At 43.8% G+C, this 23,532-nt stretch overlaps 1 protein-coding gene across 8 annotated transcripts in view; it reads right to left on the reverse strand.

Moving 5' to 3' along the window:
• The window catches only part of slam (slow as molasses), a 71,736-nt gene that overhangs the window by 42,414 nt on the left and 5,790 nt on the right, over positions 1–23,532 (reverse strand). For all 8 annotated transcript variants that reach the window (XR_008612747.2, XR_008612748.2, XM_055071345.2 and 5 more), the window contains exons 3-6: positions 23,469–23,516; positions 20,018–20,092; positions 17,790–17,879; positions 7,851–7,925 (exon numbers count right to left, since the gene is read on the reverse strand). Coding sequence is in view for 6 of the 8 variants with exons in the window: in XM_055071345.2 (XP_054927320.1) it covers positions 7,851–7,925; positions 17,790–17,879; positions 20,018–20,092; positions 23,469–23,516 (288 nt within the window). In the remaining 2 variants the exon portion in view is untranslated. The remainder of the gene's footprint in view (positions 1–7,850; positions 7,926–17,789; positions 17,880–20,017; positions 20,093–23,468; positions 23,517–23,532) is intronic.

The following is a 23,532-nucleotide window of genomic DNA, read 5'->3' on the forward strand; positions in this document are numbered from 1 at the left end:
CAAAATCTGCCAATGAGTAACAGTGAGGCTAGGTATAACGACGTTAATAAAATAGGGGTGCTGTACACATTTCTTCTGGGTACACTCACAGGTGGCAGTCACAAGCCAGTGCGTCACTGTCATAATGCACTCGCCTCCTTTGTTGGTTTGCAAAAGCAAGTCATAAGAACTTATTTAGTGCAATCCAGCACCAGTAAGTATTTCAATGTGAAAAGTGGCAAGTGCTCAAAACTAGGGTTGCCTTGTGTGCCCATCAGTTCATCCATTCTGCTATACTGACAAGTATGTTTTAGCCAGCATCAAGCCACTTCACTCTCACCATTGAGCAAAGAAAAAAAAATGAAACTGTCCCCAACTGTCAGCACTGAGATTTGAACCAATGTCACAGCAGCAATGTACATTTAGGAGTTGGGCACGCTAACCGCTCGGCTTTATCACTACAGCACCCCCTCGGCAATTACTGCAAGGTATTGTGTTCCACACAGGGCAGTGGCATCTGGGCATGCATTTTTTGGAGGTCAGAACAAAACTAAGTAGGTTGCTGGGAGGACAACTGTCCATGGTAGTGGTACAGTCCAAGCACTCGTGCATGCGCTCAGAATGCATAGTTAGAGCTGGCTTGGCTTCCCGTAGGCTTAAGTGCAGGTTACAGCCTCAAAAACATGGCACATATACTCAAAAATATAGGATGCACCCAGAACCAGGAGGTTGCAAAACAAAAGAAGCATCGCCGGCCTCACTACCAGCAACGATGCCACAATGATTACACCACTTTGCAACATTTACAGGATTACATTACAGTATCTACAGCTACCAAGTGCCTGATACAATGTTGCAGCAAAGTTACAGGATAGAAAAAAAAAGCTTAGATCTCATGTGTGGCCCTGCAAGATGTGCTTTTGACAAAACTGAGAGTATATTAAATATTGCATTTTTTCACATATAGTCTACTTATGTTAATTCGACCCTGATGGGACCAATGTAATTAATCTAGTTAAAGAGGCAGAAAAAATAAAGAAACATTGCAGATTCATTTGTCAGCACTTGCCCTGAATCTAATGCACAACCACTTTTTTGGGGGGCTTAAAGTAAAAAAACAAAGAAACCTAACAGAGCTCCTAAACAAAGTAGATATCAAATGCACACCCAAGTTTCATCAAGAAAAATGGAATGCACCTCCAATTATAGAGCATTCACAACACGTACACACACAGAAAAAAGTACACACACAGAAAAAAGTGGCAAACTTTACCTTCAGAGTATGAAACTTTATTACTGTCCATCGTCAACACTTCAACACTTGGTAGAAAGAGCCACAACATCTTGTCCTCTGTACGATTAATAATGTGTTTGATATTCTGCATTTATTAAATGACTCCATAACTATCACAGATGAGATGGTTGCCCATTTCCTAAACTTCACTACTTTATCCTGCAACGCAAGAGATTCTCTGTAACAGCAAGAATATGTGACAGGACTTCTTGCCACTAGCTTAACATGTAAAATAACTCAATGCTCGAATGTGCTTTCGTAATCAGGCTAAATGTGGAGCACCATGGGACAAATGTCTGAACCAGTGTGGGTACTATGTGGAAAAATAGTGCAAGGTACATAGAATAGTACCTATATTTGTAATTACCTACATGTACCTTATTTTGGCTAATAAAAAATAGGGGCAAGGACTTCTGGTTCACGGTCATATAATAATTTAAAAATAAGGTGAGTAAAAAATGTAGGCAGCTTTACACTCTTCATAGATAAGCCTGGCACACAGGCTTATATATAAGTGGGCAACACTACCAGGGTGTCTACCAAGTTGACATTTCCAAATTCCCAGAGTTTTCCAAGTTTTCCCCGAGTGCCTTTGCGAAATTCCCTGCGATGCAGAACTATGTATTAAGTCAAGACCGGCTGAAACCATATCGCCCGATGCTGTCACTCTCTGGTAAGCATATGAAAAAAATAAACTTAAGGCGAGTTGAATACTAAGAAGTATTGTTTATGTTACTCAAAAAAAAAATAATAGAAGGGCGGGGTTAGTAAAATGCACAGCAAATAAAATGTCTCTGAAAAAAATTGCAAATCAAGTCGGACATTCTCAAATACAAATAAAAACGAGATGCATACAGAAGCAAATATTTTCGAATATGAGCAATTTCTATCAACTGATAGCAAGCTCAGTGGTATGAGGCCCGAACTTTGTCACAATTGAGATTCTCTCGTCAACAGCTCGTAAGTCAACCTCAACAGTCCTGACATATTTTCAGCCCGCACATGATGCCTCAGTGTTGTGTTTGACTGCTTTAGAGAGTTTATTTTGGCTTGGATGAGGGACACTTGCAGATCAGAATCAGCCAACACTGTTTCTTGAGCTCAAAACAGCGGCAGTAGGCTTCCTTTCCCATTCATTCCCCAATGCATAGGTCCTTTCTGTTCTCGTCTGCCTTCCACCACTAATTCGCCACACGGACCATTTGAAGCATCTTCTTGGTCAGTTTCACAGTCCAAATCCGATTTTTCGAACTCCCTAGGGGCCGCGGAAATGTCCGAAAAATCGGTCGGTTGAAAAAATAAATGCATGTCAGTTACTGCCCTTAAGGGCTCAATCCGGCACAGGCACATTCGAAAACGCTCTGCAGGCCTGCCAGTATATGTATTAGGCATATTGGCACTTGTACTGCGACAGGAAATACCGGGTGCACGAGTGTATAATTAAGGAATACATGCTGTGTCCTGTGGCAACAGCCCCTTCCCACGCTTATTATGCTTCACTGCAATACTTTTTCGTATGCTTCACCAAGGCCGCTCGATGCAAAGCAAGGTGCGGCCAGCTACGTCGCGCCGCGGACAATAGGCGGGCGCGTCTCGGCCGAGTTTACAGTTGCGACCGCTTTTCTTTGTGAGGGCGCCACCGGTCGGGGATGCTTTCGCGACTTCGCGCCGGGGCAAACGGGCGTTGGTTCTCCCGTCAGAATGTGTTTGGCTCGTGCTCTATGTACTAATCTCGTGCTTTTTTCGTGCGTGTGTGTGAACAAGTCGGTTCGCGTCAGAACGTGTTTGCCTTGTGTGGTATGCATTAATCTCGTGCTTTCTCGCGTGCGCGTGTGTGAGCAAGTTTGCCTGTGCTTGCTGTGCTTTGTTGAGGCTCTTCGGTGTGCGTGTGTGCCGTAGCCAGTCTCGTTCATGTGGCGCGATGCCGCGCAACTGTTGTGTGCCACTCTGCGACACAAATGCCAAAAAGGACCCGACTGTGAAACATCACGAGTTCCCATGCGACTTGGAGCGTTGAGAAGCGTGGCTAAAAAATATCCCTCGCCAAGGAGTGTCGGGAAAAGGAAGCAAGTGGGAACTGAGCGATAGATCTCTGGTATGTTCCCTGCACTTTACAGAAAGTGACTATAAAACGAACATGGAACTTAGGCTCCTGCTTCCGAATGCGGTACCGACCGTGTTTTGCAAATATCCACAGTACCTGCAAAAAGAGAATGTGCAGCCCAAAAAACGCCATCGAGGAAACTTTACTGATCACACAGTAGTTGAGGCAAGCGATAATTGCGGCAGCTCAGGAGAAAGCCCCGACATCGAAAGTGCCTTGCAGTTTCTCAGCGACGAGATGGAAGCTCTAGTTCCAGAGACTGCCTTAGAATCATGCTCTGAACGTAGTTTTTCCGGTCACCAGGCCTACCAAACTACATTAGATATTGTGGACGTCCTAGAACAGTCAAAGCAAGCAGTCAAGAGATTGAAAAAAAAAGTTGAAAAAATTGCAGTCCGAACGGGACGAAATGAAAAACCGCCTCTTACTCTATGAAAACAACGAAATTCAGTTCTTTGTTCAGGTATTACAAAGAGCGGAAAAAGGAGACAAAGCTGCTGTTTTTATCGGCAACCAAGTGGCCACTTCAGGGGAAAAAAAACCTGCCTACAATGAAAGGATACTGCTGCGGGAATGTGTTTTATGGAAAGCGTGCTCAAATAAAGGGTATGAGCATGTTCGAACGAGAGGCCTTTTGAAGCTTCGTTAAAAGGGACGCACTCCTTAGATAGCCTCTAGCATCACTCGATATGCTTCGTTTTCATGAGAACCAATCTACTGATGATTATTTGCAATGATAAGCGTTTTTATTTCATCTTAGTTTAAATTACTTGGGAAACACGTACAAGTTCTCCCTATGTAAAGTTTTTACTTTGCGTACGTGTTCACGAGAAGTGAATAAAAGTACTGATAGATTGCTTCAAGCAGAACCTCTCGATGGAAGTACACCAACCGGTCGTGCATCGTACGGGCAACCGTCACAGATAGCGTTCAGGCGTATTCTAGAACGGATTTCCACCCCTGTGACAATCTGTTGGCGTTTGTGGCGTAATCAGCACTTCCAATGACGACTTAAGATTTTTTCTGCAATTTCCAAATATAAAACATTATTTACGCCTTGACTGGAGTGGAGATCGCGCGTGCCGACGCAGCTGTGAAGGCGCTCTCTATCAGCAGCCATCCCCAAGCGGTGGCGCCGCAGCGGGCGCACGGAGAACTAGGCCCGAGACGCCGTTCAGGCGCGACGCAGCGGGCCGCACCTTGTGCTTTTGGATCGAGCGGCCGTGGCTTCACGAAGTAACATTTCTGTACAGAGGCGAAGCTGACTTTCGGGAACCAGCATTATGCAACACACCGTGCTTTCCAAGCTTCTAAGCCAATTGCGAGGACCACAAAGGCGGAGTCCGTGCCATTGCTGACAGCAGCGAATTCTTTCGATAAAAAACACGGCACCCAACAGCAAGAAGGTTCACAGAGAACGCCGAAGCAGCTAGGCCTAGCATTGCCGCAGTGGCATCTACGGCTGCCAGCGGATCTGCGTGCGAGAGTGCCGGTTCGAGCGGCAAGGTAGTCAAAATGGCAGTGGTGGTGGCTTTGATTAATGCAGTTTTGGACCTGCGATCAGGGCAAAACGTCTGCAAAATCTGATGGCGAAGAGTTCTTGCGTCCGAAATTTAATACATTCTGATACATTGACTATTCACTTTGGCCGCGAAGCCGTCCAAAGTGTCGAAAATCCAGAAAGTCGGTCGTTGACTGTACACTGGCAGCTCCACCAGCCAACGACAAGGCGTCAAAGACGATTCATTACGATTCCTGTCTGTTACTTGAGCCAGCATTACCGCAACTTTCTGCCCTTTCATTCAAAATACAGCTAATTTTCCAGTTTTTCCAGACTACTTGAAACCCCTGATAATTTCCAGTTTTGCCGGTTTTCCCGGTTGGTAGACACCCTGACTACAAAGGCTAGGTAGTCTCTCATTGTTCTCACTTGCTACCGCAAGATAGTATCACATACAAAGGGATAGCTCGAAGCCAACTCCAATTTATCTAGTATTTAAGTACATCTAAAATGCAGAAATGCTTTAACAAGAAAATTTTAGGCCATTTTCAATGAAGCTTATTTTAAGAAAAAACATTTAGCAATGCTAGGAAGCAGAATTTTCTATCGATAAGGGCCCCAAGTTAAAAAAAAAATTGAAATCAGCAGGTTAATAAAAATTTAGAAGTCTATAATTTGGGTGGAAGCTCAACTCTCTTGCATCCCCTTATGTCGTTTCCCCTCCCCCTGGCTCTCATCTCCTGCAATCCGGCTTCCTTGTGTAGCTAAGTGCCACCGGCGGTAGGTGTTGCAAAATAGTACCAGAGATGACTCAAGCATTGCACTGATAACGCCACCTAACGGCAGGGTTACTGGAGTGCAAAAGGGAGCAGCCTCTTCCTCACTGGCTTGGAATCAGCTGTGTGCACAGCTATTTCGCACGCATGCGAACACACCTCACATGACTGTCCTGCAAAAGACTTTGGAGTGGGACACCAGGATGGACGAACACGATCATTGCAATGCGGCACCATTCGTGTGACTGTACACATGAAAGACTAGGCGTTGGTGTCCAATATGCCACAGAGTTTCATACAGTAATTAATAGAGGGAACTGTGGCACTAGTGTCCATGGGAGCTACCTTCGGGAGGGGGGGGGGGGGGGGGGGAGGTCAGCCAGCATGGGAAATACATGGATTTGCCTAAACTTCCGTTTTTCTGGCTTCACATGGCTTTGCAACTGAGTAATTTCATCATTTTCAATAATGTGATGAGTAATAAATAGTTAAATAAGCATTAATAAAATCGTCTGACAGCAGGATCCGAATACAGGACCACTAGCACAGAAGCCCAACATTGAAACCATTATGCCACGGACGCATGCCAATGACAAATGGCATAAAATGCCCTTATGAATATTTTTGCGGGCAAGCCAGCGATTCCATTTGGCCATCTCGACAGGTTGAGCCGTTGCAATTAGTAGTGATTGTGCGTGTTCGCAGAGTATTCTTCAAATAGAAAAGTGTTGATCGCTTTGAAATTTAGGACACCGAAGACAGATAAAGTGTTATAAACAAAGCTACAAGCACGACAGAATCCACAAGTACAAAGACCAGACAAATCCATGTACTTCCCATCATTCCCATGGTGGCTGAACAATCATGGCACCAGAGTTCCCTCTAGTAGTTAGTGTGAAACTCCATGCAAATCGCTCAATACCCTGTCGTGGCAAGTCAGCATGTTCTATAGGTAGTAATTCGGCTAGCTTGTGCTGGTGCATGAAAGGTGCCATAAATGCACTTGTGATTGCACTACTGCATTGTCATTTCTTTGTCAGAAGAGTATATTTGAGCCCTCACAACCTGCACTGAAAACAGATATAGCAATTCAGTAAACTCCACTTGTTACAGCATCCAAAGCTGACAAACGCAATTTATAAATTTACAGTTTGTGCAAAATTAGTGTTTACGAGGGTTCTGCAAAAGTCCTACGCACAAATTAGTGCTATATTTCAAAGCGGTGTATGATACATCAATATTGTCCACTTTAGATGTATTATTAGGCGCTTTTAACAGATTTGTGATATTCTTTGAAATTTTGCTATGTTTGAGAATCTTTCTTTAAACATTGATGGCACAAACAAAAAGACTGCTTCCAACAGTCAACATTTTTCTAAAATTCTCTTAAACGTACAAACCTGATCAAAATCAGTGCAATGGCTGACCGAGAAAAAATATTTGACGATTTAGCAGTAAGTGGGGGAAAATGTGCTGTGTTGTTCAGAAGCTCACTCGACACACATCCTACCTCTTTGAGGAGCAAAGTGCAACTGATGGTTTCGAGCAGACCATCATTTGCACTGTGTGTGCGATTGCACATTTACCTGCTGTTCTAAGCTATACCCTACCCTCTGTACCTCTACCATGTGACCGGCTTCCCATGCACTTTTCCACTTTGACATTACTAATGCTAACGCATTAAAACAATTTCCATATTTCTCCCGAGCTAAATCTTCCTCTTAGGTTCACAAGTTGCAGTTGTAATATATCACAGTTGTTCATAAAAGGTGTTGTAGATCAAGATCAATGGTCCTATGAAATGCAAAAAGCGAGAATTCTGTGACCACACTAACTGCGTAGAGTATGAAATATTATATAGTACAGAAGGCTCCGTGCAGCATTGTCTAACTTATACCTGAACATTTCGAACTACTGACTGTACCAAACAGAGGCAGTGCATGTATGCAAATCACTTGCACAATTCCTATAAAAGCATAAAAAACTGGCACTGACGAGTCCTACACACAAATGTGTACACAGTGCCAGACAGGATAAGAGTGCACCATAGGGTTGGGATGGTTGTTGAAACAATGCTGCCAGTAGAAAACTACTCACCACTGCTTTACCACAGTTAGCACACAACCAACGTGAGCAACAGCGACGGCTGAGCGCAAATTCTAAAAACAAACGAGAACACATGACAGCCAAGCTCACCTCACGATATCAGTTACATCTGCTTCAGTCAGAGGCTCAGGCTCCACCTCTTCCTCCACTGTTCCTTCTTCCACACTGAAAAAAAAAAAAAAAAACACAATAGTGCAATTGCCAGCAGGCATTTGAATGGTTTCCTAAAAAGAAACGTTTAAAGCAGGGTGTAAAAAAAAAAGTACCAGTTTGGTTTGGGTTCAGATTAAGTGCGCTCCAATTTCATTCTGGTTCAGTTCTGGCTCGAAGAAACAGATGTATAATGGTTTGCAAACCAGTTCACAACACTTAACCAGTTCAGCACAGTAAACTTTACCCTGCCCTATAGTGAAATGCTGCACAAGAGCATCGACTTGATTGCATGGGACATACACATGCTTTTTCAGGAGGTGAAAGACAGAGGCTACATTGGACAGAAAATGTTTTGACACGAATAAGTTTTGTACAGCTACAGCAGCCATACACAAAGATGGTTATCTTAGCGTCATCGCAAGAGTGTGCAGCATTCAGTGTGGTGCCTCAACACGTCCTCTTTCCCGCATTTCGTTTTACTGTCAATACAAACTGAATCTTCCAAGAAAAACGACCATACATCAAATGAATATAAAATATTTTCAATTCGATTTTCAATACTAGATGATATAACAGGCTCCATGTAAGATTTTGCCAAGCCTGTTCGGCAAAAAAGGGCTTGTTTACATTTGATACATATGCACCGTAATGCAGTATCACAATATCTGGTGCATGACAACATCGAAAATAAAGAGGAACAGGACGTCCCAAATGCATGTAGAAGAGTGTATAGTGCGCATTGAAAGAGCGAAACGCAAGTACAGCACCACACATCGTTCTGAAGGAATCCAAACATGAGAGTGGTCATATGATATACTATTTATTCGGATTAATTGAAACAGCAAATTCGTAGGCTACGTAACACTAGATGTGCTTACTCAATGGTTGGTAATAATAACCTCATTCGTGTATTTGTTCAGGAACTATCTGCACAATTGCAGTCCTGTTAAACCAGGCCCTGGCTAAACGGGGATCATTCAGATGGGTCTCCCCTGTAGACTTAACTGTAGCTGTCCCTTATAGTGTAGAAACCAAACGCACATTTGACAACTTCGAATCGCGAATTCTTGAATCGACACTATTCAATTTGTGCTCAAAATTTCAAATTGCCACATGCATAGTTGAAAATACTTTTATTTTTTATGTATCGCCATGCCCACGAATCAACTATAAATATGACCACATACTGAGCACGTAGCATGTCATCAAGTGCAGAGATTAAAGTACCAACAGGATGCAATGCATATCTGGGCGTTGAAATGCCGACAACGCAAACAGCGGCCGTACGGTTCCGTGCTGGGTCCTTTTTACAGCGTAGCTGTTATACGCTAGGTCCTGGAAGTTTGTGTAAATAGGCAAAAAAGATAGCGGCCACCCCAGAGCTGAAATAGCTAAAGTATAAAGGAAAAGCATATTTATTGCGGGTATGCCCCAGCTGCGTTTAATCGCGAGAAGTGTCAAAACATATTGTGATAAAAAAATATCGTAATAAAAAAGTAAAACCGGAATACACTGTTCAGTTTGGATTGCGGTATGATGTCACGGGCTCTATAGGCAAACCATGTAACCTTATCTAACATAACCATAACCACCCGTACAATGGGTAGGCCGCGTGCAGTAAGGACTGCAGGAGACAGAGTGCCTACGAAGAACACCGCCGTGAACAGAGGTAGGAATGTGCGCAGCGACGGCGGGCGGCACATAATACGGATGATGATCGTGCCACAAACACCAAGCGTACGTGTTTTTCGTTGGATTACCCCTACCGACTCCGCCCCCATCGCAATTGTGGGCGATTTCAACATAGACCTGTTTCGGACAGACCGAAAGTGGTTTGTGGAGTTTCTCTTGGAAAGGTTCGGCATTCAAAGTTACAAACATCAGTGTGCCCACAATGAGACATTGGTCGTGCATAGAACTCACATTGAAGGCTTCCGCAGAACTATTACGTCATACCTCACATTGGCCAAGAACAATCCCATGTTACCACAGAGCCACTGGCCATATATCATAGCGATTGTATTAAATCTCATTACCAAATAACAAATTAGAAAAAGCAAACAAAAGGTCAAAAATTAAAAAAAAGCATTAAGTGTGCAATTTAATAAAACAAAAAATCCTGAAAAAGAAAACTAAATTCTGGTATGTGTTATTTCAATAAACATATTTATCAATATATACAGCTCCGCTTTTCTGCTTTTGTACAAAGCACAATGTGCACCGCTTGAATGTGCACCGTTCATGTTGGCGCCATCACAAAGACTTTCCCATTGGCTTTTTTCAGAAATGAGCTATCTGAAAACAGCTGAGCCACCTTGATAAGACTTCTCTACAACATGCAGTTTACAAGTGGATTGCACAGATATGGATATACATGTATTTTCATGCACACATCAAAGACAGTTAATTAGAGATAGATAGTATGTCTGCCTGCATGGCGTGGGCTTAGCTCCCACACTTTTGACAGCAGAGAATTTTTCTTTTGCTTGAAGTAATTGCAGGACTGGCGGTGAGATAACTTTGGCATATGACACAGCGCGGATTCACATTGTATTACATATATTGCCAGTCCAAGCCTCTAGCCTGTAGAGAAAAAAAAAGCCTGCAAGTGACATTTTACAAAGTCTAGCCTAGTTCATCATCGTCAGCCTGTTTTATGTCCACTGCAGGATGAAGGCCTCTCCCTGTGATCTCCAATTACCCGTCTTGCGCCAACCGATTCCAACTAGCGCCCACCAATTTCCTAATTTCAGCACTCCACTTAGCCTTTGTCATCCTCGATTGCGTTTTCCTTCTCTTGGTACCCATTCTGTAACCATAATGGTCGAACGGTTATCTATCCGGCGCATTACATGACCTGCCCAGCTCCATTTTTATGCGTTGCATATTGCAATCACTCAGTTCAGCCCTTCGGCGCGGCCGGGCAGCCACCATTGACCTTTAGCGCAACCACGTGATGTGACGTCACGACAGCCGGAGGAAAAGCTGGGCCCCAACTCACGCAGTCGCGCGCGGCCGCAGCCACCACCTGACTCCCGCTCCTCCCGCTAGGGGCGCTGCGCCGGCGCGTGACGTCACGGAGGAAAAGCTGGGCCCCAACTCGCACGGTCGCGCTCGGCCGCAGCCACAACCTGACTCCTGCTCCCCCCGCTAGGGGCGCTGCGCCGGCGCGTGACGTCACGGAGGAAAAGCTGGGCCCCAACTGGCGCGGTCGCGCGCGGCCGCAGCCACCACTAGACTTCCCGCTCCTCCCGCTAGGGGCGCTGCGCTATGATTGACGTCACGGCATATGTAAATCCAAGTAAATCCAAGTATAACCAAGTGTTGCCGAGAAAATCGAGTGCCGCCAAGCAATACCTCGCCCTCAAAAAAAAAAAAAAGACCGCGCAATATGCAACGCATTCTTGGCTTAACCAAGCTAAGCCTGGCCATTTTTTCCTCTTGATGTCATTTAGAATATTGTCCATATCCATTTGCTCTCTGATCCACGCCGCTCTCTTTCCGTCGCATAACGTTACTTAACGTTATTTTCATTCCATCGCTTCTTACGCAGTCTTTAATTTGTTCTCAAGCTTCTTTGAGAGTCTCCAAGTCTCTGCCCCATATGATAGCACTGGTAAAATGCACTGATTGTACACCTTCCTTTTCGATGGTAATGGTAAGCTTCCAGTCAGGAGCTGACAATGTCTGTCGTATACAATCCAACCCATTTTTATTCTGTGAATTTCCTTCTCATGATCAGGGTTCCCTGTGATTAATTGATCTAGGTAAATGTACTCCTTCACAGACGCTAGAGGCCGACTGGCCATCTTGAACTCTTGTTCCTTTGCCCAGCTATTTATCATTATCTTTGTTTTCTGCATATTAATCCTCAATCCCACTCTTACACTCTCTGTTAAGGTCGTCAATCATTTATTGTAACTCGTGTGCATTGTTGCTGAACAGAACAATGTCATCGGCAAACCGAAAGTTGCCGACGTATTCGCCGTCGATCTTTACTCCTAAGCCTTCCCAGTTTAATAGCTTGAATACTTCTAAGCATGCAATGAATAGCATTGGAGAGATTGTCTCCCTGCCTGATCCTTTTATTTATAGGTATCTTCCTGCTTTTCTTGTGTAGAATTAAGGTAGCTGTAAACCTCTGTAGATATTTTCCAAGGTATTTACGTAAGCGTTCTGTACTCCTTGATTATGTAATGCCTCTATGACTGCTGGTATCTCTACTGAATCAAATGCCTTTTCGTAATCTATGGAAGCCATATAGAGAGGCTTACTTTACTCTGCGAATTTCTCGAAAACCTGATTGATAACATGGATGTGATCCATTGTAGAGTATTGCTTCCTGAAGCCAGCCTGTTCCCTTGGTTGACTAAAGACCAGTGTTGCCCTCATTCTATTGGAGATCATTTTGGTAAATATTTTATATAATACTCGGAGTAAGCTAATGGGGCTACAATTTTTGAATTCTTTAACGTCTCCCTTCTTGTGGTTTAGTATAGTGTTTGCATTCTTCCAGTTTTCGGGACCCTTGCAGTCGATACACTTCGTATAAAGAGCCGCCAGTTTTCCAAGCATTATGTCTCCTCCCTCTGATTAAATCGACTGTTATTCCATCTCCTGCCGCTCTTCCTCGTTTCATGTCTTGCAGGGCCATTCTGACCTCATCACTAGTTATAGGAGGAATTTCTGTATCGCGTTCATTACTGTTTGTAATTGAAGTATCCTGACTCCTCTGGGTACTGTACAGGTTAGTATAGAATTCTTCCACTGCTTTAACTATATCTTCGAGATTGCTGATGATATTACCCTGCTTATCTTTTAGTGCATGCATCTTGGTTTGTCCTATGCCAAGTTTCTTTTTCACTGATTTCAAGCTGCGTCCATTTATTATGGCTTCAGTCTTTCTCACATTATAGTTTCGAATATCACTTATTTTCGCCTTGTTGATCAGTTTTGACAGTTCCGCGAATTCTATCATCTCTTGAGTTGGATATTTTCATTTTTTTCATTTCTTTATTACGTCCTTTGTTACTTAGGAGAGCTTGCCTACTGGTTGCCGTGGTGCCTTGCCTACCACTTCGATTGCTGCCTCTGAAACCATCCTAGTTACGGTTTCATTCATTAGCTCTATGCCATCATCATCTCTTTGTACTAAGGCTGCATATTTGTTGGCAAGTACCAGCCTGAATTTGTCTGCTTTTACCCTTACTGCCTCAAGGTTGCCCTGTTTCTTCTTGACCAATTTCGCTCTTTCTTCAAATTCAGGTGAATCCTAGCCTTACTAACCTATGATCACTGCACTTTACCCTACCTATCACTTCTAAATTCTGTACTATGCTGGGATCAGCAGAAATTATGGAGTCAATTTCATTTCTTGTTTCAGCATTAGGGCTTTTCCAGGTCCACTTTCTATTTCTACGTTTCTTGAAAAAGGTGTTCATTATTCGAAACTTATTCCTTTCTGCGAATTCTACCAGCATATCTCCTCTAGCGTTCCTAGAATCGACGGCGTAGTTGCCAAGTGCTTGTTCCCCAGCCTGCCTTTTCCCCACTTTTGCATTGAAATCGCCCATTAATATAGTATACTCAGTTTGCATTTTTATCATTGCTAATTCAACTCTTCATAAAACTGATCTATTTCTTCATCATCGTGACTGGACTTTATTCAATACCTCTTATTCAGCTTTATTACGACTACAGCTACCCTCTCATTAATGCTATAGAATTCGTCAATGTTGCCCGCTATGTCCTTATGGATTAGGAATCCTACCCCGTATTGCTGATCTAGGAGGCCTCTATAGCAGAGGACATGTCCATTTTTCAGCAATGTATAAGCCTCACCAGTTCTAATCTCACTAAGGCCGATGATATTCCAAACAATATCTGATAATTCCTCAAAGAGTCGTGCTAAGCTAGTCTCACTCGAGAGGGTTCGGGTGTTAAATGCTGCAAGGGTGAGTTTCCATTCGCGGCCTGTCCGGATCCAGAGATTCTTAGCACCCTCTGCTGCGTTACAGGTCTGACCGCCGCCTTGGTCAGGTGCTCCGCAGCTGCTGGGGACTGAGGTCCATGGGTAATTGAGTGAGCCATGCAGGAGGGGGGTGGCCGAATACTGCACCAGGGAGGCCAATTCCTGTTCTGGTGAGGGAGTGTCTTGTTGAAGCTTAGTGGGCCTTCCTAATTTGGTTGTACCTGGATTAGTATAGCCCCCCCCCCCCCCCTCGCTCTCGGCATCTTTTGCCGGTGACAGGAGTCACTCCAAGTCTGCAGATGTTGTACACTAGAGGAGGCGAATTTCAAACTCACCAATGTAAAAAAAAACACAACACAACACAACACACACACACACACACACACCTCTTATATAGTGGGATTCGAACTTTCGACTATGGCAACCGAGCATTCGACATAGCTCAGTCAGCTAATCCCACATGCCGAGAGGCTACCTTATCGCCGTAAAGTACAGCCCCGAGGGCCTTACAAGCCTGAATATTGCATTCCGATGCTTAATCTTGTCTCAATATCCGGCCCTGACAACTGACTAGTCTAGTTACAAAGTCTATTATAATCAAATGGTCTCTGTGACACAGTGCCGAGTAGTCGGCCAATCGTTGGCATCAATGTCTTGTCGGTTTTGTATTGACCCAGGGTTACCATGCCTTAAGTACGTGAAGTCAGGTACACGCTACCACCACCAGCAAGGGAGGGCCGACGCTGCAAGAAGACTGCATCAGCAATGTGATATTTCTGAAGTGTCACCCAAGTATCACGCAGGGGTTTATCGATAAATTTGATAGCAGTCAATAATGCAAGGCGGCAACTACATGGTTCACGGTGCACCCCAGACTAAGCCCTGGCCGCATTCTGTTTTAAAGCGGAGTTGCGGTCTTATGCTATGCACGTTTTTGGCACCGCACCGATAAAGAGCTGTGGACCAGCGGAGTTCGAACCAATGTGGTACACAGCACAAGGGTTCACTGCAGTGCACGTCCGTGCACTCTTTTTCCGGGGTATTTTCCCTTGATATCTGGTCGCACTGCCGCACGCACGTCCCTTCCAAAACGTTTTGAGACTAATCCGCTAGGGCAAGGCGCATGCGCCATCACGCCATCAAAAAGGCGGATTCGTTGGCGGTATTAGTTTGACACTGCGTGCACAAAATGGTCGCCACCACCAAACAGCACTTCAAGTAATATGGCTTAATATGCATGCATTTGGGTCGGGACTGGAAGAAATTTCCAATAAAGCGACATTTCAAGTAGAGCGATTTTGTTTTATAACGAGGGATTACTGTATTCAGATTCAACGGTTACTCAAGGTTTGCTGAACTCAATGTACAGTAAACTTAAATATTTAGAGGCTTCCCCTTTGTGTTGACCCTTTTTGCGGAGCAATCTGTTCCAGCGAAACAAGATGCCACTTTTGGCGGCGCGCTGCATGTAGTCTCAGCGACAGCGGACGAATACGAAACCACTACCGCTTCCACCTTGATTCTGTGCGATCAGCTGTCAGAAATGCAACTGAGTTTTCACTACCATGCTGTGCTCCAATCATGCTGGATCAAATTATGTGGATTGAAGATGTGTGCACTAGTTCGCTGCAAAAATAGTGACTGGCATATTAAGAAATGGAATAAATCTATGTGACCAAGTTCACAGACCGCTGCTGTAACTGTCCGTACGTGTCACTGGCACTTCGAGATGTACGGCTTTCCTTGAGGATACAGAAATTTGCTCAGCCGCCAGCACTGTACCACTAACCTTCAAAGAAAGTTCTTTAGCCTCGGAACTTCGGCAAGAGTGAGTACCACTCGTTAAACAATGACAAAGGTAGTAGCGTCGTGTTCTGTCATAGCAAGTTTCGCACACAGTATCAACACACATCTACCCCAACTAGCACGATAACTCCCACTATCGCCAACGCGTCAATGAGTGAATAGGGGCACACTTGAATATATGCGCACCCTATATGCACAATAAATGACAGACTACACCAATAGCACATGAATGGTTCAAGCTGAACAATTCGCGAAGATCCACAAGAGTAAGCAAGTCACTAGCAATAATACGTCTTTGCTACGAGGTATCGCAAGGTACAAAACAGCTATGTTTCAAGTCTTGCACGCAGTAAGAACAAATCTATTGGAAGTGACCATGCCTGCAAGCGGTTGGGCAGAAAATAATCAGATAGTACAACAACGATAGAAGCAGCGCTTGGTCTTTTGGAGCACCTTTCAGAGCAGGAAAAACAACAGTTTAGAGCAAGAGAAGAATGCTTTGAAGCAGTAACTTACTGCTCTGGTGCAAAGAGGAAGCTCTGTATACGTTACTGTATTATACTCAAGGAATTGAGCCACCTGCAGTGTAGATAGCCTATGACACGAATACTTTGTTTAGCACAAAACAACAGACACAAGAAAGAAGACAGGACAAGGCGCTACTCTCACCTCTCAACTGAGTTGAGAGTAGCACCTTGTCCTGTCGTCTTTCTTGTGTCTTGTTTTGCGCTAAACAAAGTATTCATGGATTCACACCAACTAGCCCGCCAACGCATTGTGCTGAGCCTATGACACGTTCACATACGTGGGCAGCACAGTCATAGCTACGTTGCGTATGTCATCAATGCAGCTACACGTGTCAAATGAATTTCTGTGCGCGAAATAAAATTTACACTTGGCACAAAGATGAAGTGAGCCGACGTAAGTTTGCGCAGGCCTATACACAACCAGCATTGCCGTATAGTGTTGGTAACTCGCCGTCGTCGCTGGTCTCGCATCACCCAGCCCAGGCAATCACTTCTACTGCTGCTCACGGCGACACAGAAATCTGCTAGTTTGTTTTTCACATGAAGTAGTACTTAATAGAACATTAGATCAAATGTGCAAGTGTTTCGTAAAGCAGTGTCGACTACTAAACCACTGGTTTGTGATCGCGAGCAACAATCCAACGGCATTTCATCTTGAGGACAAAAAGCAAGCACCGATCCACGAGGCAGCTTGGGTGGCTCGCAAGTACTATGTTTCATTTGCTATTCACACGACAAAACCAGAGGAAGTCAGTTCATTGGAGTTAATCATGTCAAATGGGGGCGAAATGGAAGAACATGCTTTGGGTGCACGTCAAAGAAGCCCAGGTAGTTACAATTAATATGGAGTTCCACACTACCACATGCCTCATAAATCAGGGCTTATTAAAAGTTAAATACTTCATTATATAGAACATTTCGTCATACTGAAGTTCGTTATACCGAGGTTTAACTGTAGTACCAACTTTCAACTTATCTTCCAACATCCTCTTATATCCACCCTTTAAACATTAGTTTCCCCTTGACTGCTTTGAAGTACCAGTGCTTCCAAAACCTGTAGAAGTGCCTTGTCTATTTGGACCTGAAAGGTCATATCGCATTAAAATATGCAAAACTATTTCCCTGGCTTGAATACATCAGTGGCAGATATCTACTTCACCAAACTGCTGTCTTCGTTGCAAAGCACTCAGCCCTAGTTTAAAAAGAGAATATGTTGAGCTAAATCGAAGTCTATCATCTTTTTTTTGCACACTGACGTATCACTTTATAGTACAGAAAATTAGCACCAAAAGTCCTACTGCTGCTGCTCAATTTGAACCATCCGCACCAAGATGAATCTATGACCCCCCTCTATGATACTTATGTTTTGTAGAAACTATTTAGGCCTACTACATAAGAGTACTGCTCAGCAGTTGCAAGTGTTCTGTTTGCATTAGCCTATGGCTCTGCTTGGGTTCAAGATACGAACACTTGAGCCTCCGCAGTATTAAGGGACTTTGTATTTAGCCATCCTGTTCCACAAGTCAGCATGTAACTTGAAAGCAGCTGCCAGAGAAGTAACAAGGGGCTCACCCGGCCGAAACTGTGGTGCTGTCCGGTGATGACCGAGTGCTGTTGGGAACATTTGGCGTCGTTCCAGAATACATCAGGAGATCATCTTTCCTGCAGACAACCACCAGAAAACCATCTCTCTTTACCCTTCAAACAATACAGATTCCCGCCCCCCTCTTTCTGTCTCCTCCCGTTTCACCTCACCAGGCCACACAAAAAATTTTAATTATAGGCTGGAAATCATTACATGCCTTCTAGAGAGCTTTCTACCACAATAATTCTTCAAATTGGTTCATTATTAGCAGAGATATAAATGTGAATTGTCACAAACCCATGATTTAGGAGGCTAGCTTGACTGCAAACATACACACTCTTGCCACTTGCCCCGTCCAGCCTTTGCATGCAAAATTGCTTTTTTTGAGTTCTCCCATAATTGAGCCGGAGGATCCCGTCCCGCACAAGTCAGAATCCCTGCCCATTTTTTTCCGCCTCGTATTTCTGTCGCACAGAGCACTTCCGGTGACAGTTGCGAATCTGCAAGCTGCCGAGTTTCATTTCACCCTGCATCATCCTCTTGCGAGCTGTGCACAGGAACACCTGTGCCGCTTGGTTGCTTCAACGAAATGGATCCCTCAATGTGTGGATGTTTAGAGAGGTTGGCCCGGCTCAGATCCTTACCGAGATATACCGCATTGTTGTACCGCTGGCCCCAAACTAGTGGTATGATAAGTCAGTGCCACATGAACACTGAGGAAGATGCGAGCGGATCAAAGAGCATTAATTAGGTGCTGGAACATGGTAGAAAATAACAGCTTCGTTCGCTGCACATTCAACTGCACAACGTCGAAACAAGCAGACGAAACTGAAGTACATCTCGCTTAATTTATTTGCTATGGTACGAAGTAAAACAAGGACACGCAGACAATCAGTTTGTAGGTTTTATTATTTCTCTTAAGTTTCATTAATCTATTGAAGCAATAGATCTAATATAACTGTTGTTGCCCTTAATAATTCTCAAAGTCGCATGTCATTGTGAGCAACTGCCCAGCACCGCGAGCACAGTGCCAACGACAAGGGTGCACAGCGTGTGGTTTGAAATCTCTACTGTTTTTGCGGCACACAGCAATGCAATACTTTTCAGCCAGGATCGTTAGCACGCTTCGTGTACACTGCACTTGTCAGCCCAAAATGGCTGGACCTGGTGAGGGGCCCTTTAAGCTATGCACCAACTAGTCCAACAAAGTACTCTGCTAAACTACCTTGCACCATAAAGTGAATTTTGGTTATCTGTTGACCCAGAGCCTATTCTACACAAAAGGCACACCACAAGATGGCTGCCACTGCCAACAGCAGACATGCCATGTCCTGCCTGTTATATTTGCAAATGCTGCATTTACCTTGAAGTGTACGCTTTGCTGTAAAAATTAGGACCGACATGTATATTAGCCCGTTTAGTCAAACTACAATGCACCGTCAAAGAATGTGCTAAAGTTGCATAATTTGTAGTGCCAAGGGCACCTGCGAATAATCCGACAGGGACTACTTATCTGGTAGTTCCAGAAGGATTCCGATTGTGGCATGGACTATAAGCTTTAGTAGCCGAGCTTACTGTAAATGAAGTTGTGTCATGTTAAAAGGCTTTTTGTTTGTCTAAAAAGATGATAAAACCTATATAAGAATTTTTTTATTTTTCAGTAAGTTCGATATATAGCAGTCAACCTGTACTCGTGGTTCGAGCTACATTCGAGTAAATATGGTACTTCAGCATTTCCAACTGAACGTTCCAAACACTGCAGTGCCTTTGGTAAAGCGGTCATGCATAGCAGATCTCTACAGTCTGAAGTGAACTGGAGTCAACATTGGGCAAGTAAAGAAACCAACTGACCCACAGCTCAGTTTATGTGGCTTTTTCCCTTACCGCTACTGAACACAATTGGCAATGCATTCATGAATGTGGACATTCTGACTGAAGAATACATGCGGTAGAACACAGGCTTCTACAGCCACATTATACAAGTTAAAGAAAAAAAGTACAGAAACAAATTGCATGCAATGCCTGGATAGTTGCAATAACAGATTTATAGAATCAGCCTCAGGTGGCTAATCACTATGAATTTCATAGACCAACTCGTACGCCTGTGTCAGAAACCTGAATTTGCACGAATGCCAAGAAGCCGTAATGCAGTGCATTTCTAGCTCGGAACCCACAAAAATGCCCGAAAAGTAAATAACCAGTATGAGAGACTTACAGCGAGCGCTTGTGAGCAGACCACCCCGTCACGTTGCCATTAACTTCGCACGGAGGGTCATCGCCTTGCACTTGTCTGCACAGTTCCATGTGAAGGAGCAAAATTAGCCTTTTGAATGTGAAAATGCGACATCTCAAACTGAACACAGAAGCAGAAAGGGGACACGGCACCTTACATGAGAAACAACCACCAAAAGCATTACTGGACAAGTTTAAATTTAATGGTTTGGTGCCATTAAATCTTGTTTGGTGTATGCTAGAAAGGTAGAGACGTCAATCTCACACAGCAAGCTTGTAATTCCTGGTGCTATTTTCCAGCACAAAAGCAGTACAGCACTGGCCATCAATTGATATTTATTCGATTCTGCAGAATATATAAGCTGTATTGGAGAGGGAAAGATATGAAAAGGCCTTTTTTTTTTTACATTAAAGTCATACAGCATGTATAGCACATGCAATTCCATTTGCTTCTCTAGCGAGAGGGAATGAGGTGCAATACTGACACATGTATCACCTACTTTTGCAAATTTTACTGCCTCCCATTTCTCATGTCGGCATGTCTTGTCCATTTGGTTAACCGTTCTCACACAGGAAAATAGCACTATGTCAAACCAACTACTAGCCCATAAGCGCATTCTTTGTTTCTAATTTCCCACATCCTTCTTAGTCAAAAGGTAGTCACTGCTACCTGAACACTTGAGTAACAAGGATAGCCGTGAGTGCCGTCAGCAATTGTCAAATTGGGCCCCTGTGTTCCAAGTCTAATTGCTGTTTATACATCCAATGTTGCACGCATTCCAGAGCACTTAGCAGTGCTCATGTCAGTTGGACCAGTTTTGGTATTGAAGCCATAACCTTAACTTAAAGTTCTCCCTTCAGAAACCAAATTTCCCTCTTATCTAATAATTCTTGCATGCTCAATTCCAATTAAAAAATGCACTCATGCACAGCCAGTTTAAGCCTTACTGAAGACTAATGAAGTATCCAATCAATACATTCGGGTACCAAATGAACACAAAAATTGACACAAATTAAAAACAATTATGCATAGGTGCCTGAACACCCCTTTGTCCTGTTAAATATGAAAACATGAGAAAATTCCATGAAAGGGAACATTGACATTTACCTCAGAGTAACACAAAGATAAAAGCAAACTTCATAACATTCCTCCATAACAATTGAATAATTGTGCTGGCCAGGGCATGAAACCTTGCCCTAATTACATTTCCAGGCAAGTCAAACAAATGGGCAGTAAAGCAAGCTGCACAAAGCTATGAATGAATTAATTCTGGGGTTTTACTTGCCAAAACCACCATTTCCACCAGTCCCCAGTGCATGGGAAGCAGGAGCTTTTGCATTTCATGCCCATTGAAATGCGCCCGCCGCAGCCAGGATTTGATACCGTGACCTCATGCTTCGCAGCGCAACACCGTAGACGTTAAGTAATCGCGACTGCTCACACAAAGCTACAAAAAATTGTTTTTAAATCTTAAGGCTTCTTGTGTTGCTTCCAGATGGATGGATGCCAATAAGTCTTTCATATTGTATTGCCAGTTGAATATTCTTGCATGGGGACTTCAACGCACCATTTTTTTTTTTATTAACTATGTGCTATTTGTCTTTACATAAGGGGTTCATCCCCGCCCATGTAAATGCACCCAGGCACAAAAGAAAAAAAAGAAATCTAGCAGGAGCACAATATCAGGTAGTTGGCATCTACAAAGTAACCTACTCCCAATAATGTCCACCCCCTCCCCACCCAATCTCTTCTCCAGCACATTTCCTTTCTGGGAAAGGGCCTGCACATGCTTGCCAGACTAAGGCGTTGTGGCTTGCAACATTTAGCGATAGCTGCATTACTATCAGGCCACACCCTAATCTATTACTCTCTGGTCCTCGCCCCACTCTCTAATTTGGGATGTGTTCCTATTCTCGCCAGCATTGCAGACAGTATGCTTGACGGCTAAAACAGCTTTAAGCCTAAAGGAATGCATCTGGAAGACATCTGCAGGTGCAGAGATGGCTCCCCGACGTGTCGAATCATAAGCAGCAGGAATTTTTACTTTTAGTTGATTTCGAACAAAAATTTCATTTGCACACTGCAGGAAAGCCCTGCACAGCTACACAGCACAAATAACTCCCTACACCCACACTTGACCAACATTTAGTGAACGTGTTTAATAAGAAAGCCCAATTGTTTGCGTGCAAACATTCTTCCCGGGCATCACTTTGCTTGGGCAGCAAGGTAGCCCGCATCATCTTTACAACAAAGCTGTTTATGGCTAGGTTCTGGCAAATCTTGTCTCCATGGACATAGACTAAAAATTTTTCATACGTGAGCCGATCTCGATAGTGCAATGCCGGGCCGACCTGCGGCGGAGGTGAAACGGGCATTGAGCACTCCCCATACGTGGGCCAATCCCGAAGATAGTGCAATGCCAGGCCACCCCATGGCGGAGGTGAAGCTGGCATTAAGCACTTCCCATACATGGGCAGATCCCAAAGATAGTGCAATACTGGGCCAACCCGCAGTGGAGGTGCAGTTCGCCATTCACAGCTTCGCTGGTCATCCTTCACAGAGAGGAAGGGCACTGAATTTTTTTAGTTCAATGCTGTCCTTGCAAAGAAGTATTTTTATCCCAGCTTTGACAGAATATGAACAAGAGTTGACATGGTCAGTGACCACTTAGCTGTCTAGCCGTCTACGGTGGCTAATGGAACACCTTTATCTTGCTAGGAGGCTAGAAGTTGCTGTATGGCAAGGGCTCTTTTTCCCCAAGGTTTCCTTTTACAACTAAGCTTCATAATTGTCCCATGACACTAACTATTCTGCCTTCATCGATGCCTGCAAGAAGCACAGTTTGACTGGTTGAAGGGGCAAAACCAGAATATATTACAGCAGCAAACCCAGCAAGACACACAGATGAAGGGTCCATTATATGAAGATTGATTCTGACTTGCAAGTTGCTACAGTTTATAAAGCTCATTCCATTCAGCAGTTTTAAAACATTCTGTGGTCTAAATGCAAAAGAGAGAATTGCTTAATCAGTGGAAGGAAGGTGATAAAGGCAGTGGGCCTGCTACCTTTGCGCCTGTCAGCCAACTGGGCTGCACATCTGGCTACAGCAACATTAGTCTTCACACTTCCAAAAATAGTAATAAAGACATATGAGTAAAAATAAAGATAAGTATGCACAGGTGTGCAAGTACCTACTTTTCTTCATTTTCATCAATTTAGCAACATTTTTTTAGTGCAGACCTTTACCAACTGGCCCAAGTTTCCCTGCTAATAATAATAGTATTCGCCAAACATTTACATCCAACATCTGATATACACCTCAAAGCATTTGTCTCTATTACCAATACACTTTTGTAAGTACTTGACCATCTGTGCCAGTAATCTTTCTATGCATATGAGAAGTAAGAGCAAGAACCAAGCCTTCTATACTTACTGCATCTTAAGAAGTGCAAACAATTCTGGCAGGTTTGCTTGCATATTGCTGCAATGCAAAAACA

Source organism: Dermacentor andersoni, chromosome 5, assembly GCF_023375885.2.
Source record: "Dermacentor andersoni chromosome 5, qqDerAnde1_hic_scaffold, whole genome shotgun sequence".
NCBI classification, from domain to species: Eukaryota; Metazoa; Arthropoda; class Arachnida; order Ixodida; family Ixodidae; genus Dermacentor; species Dermacentor andersoni.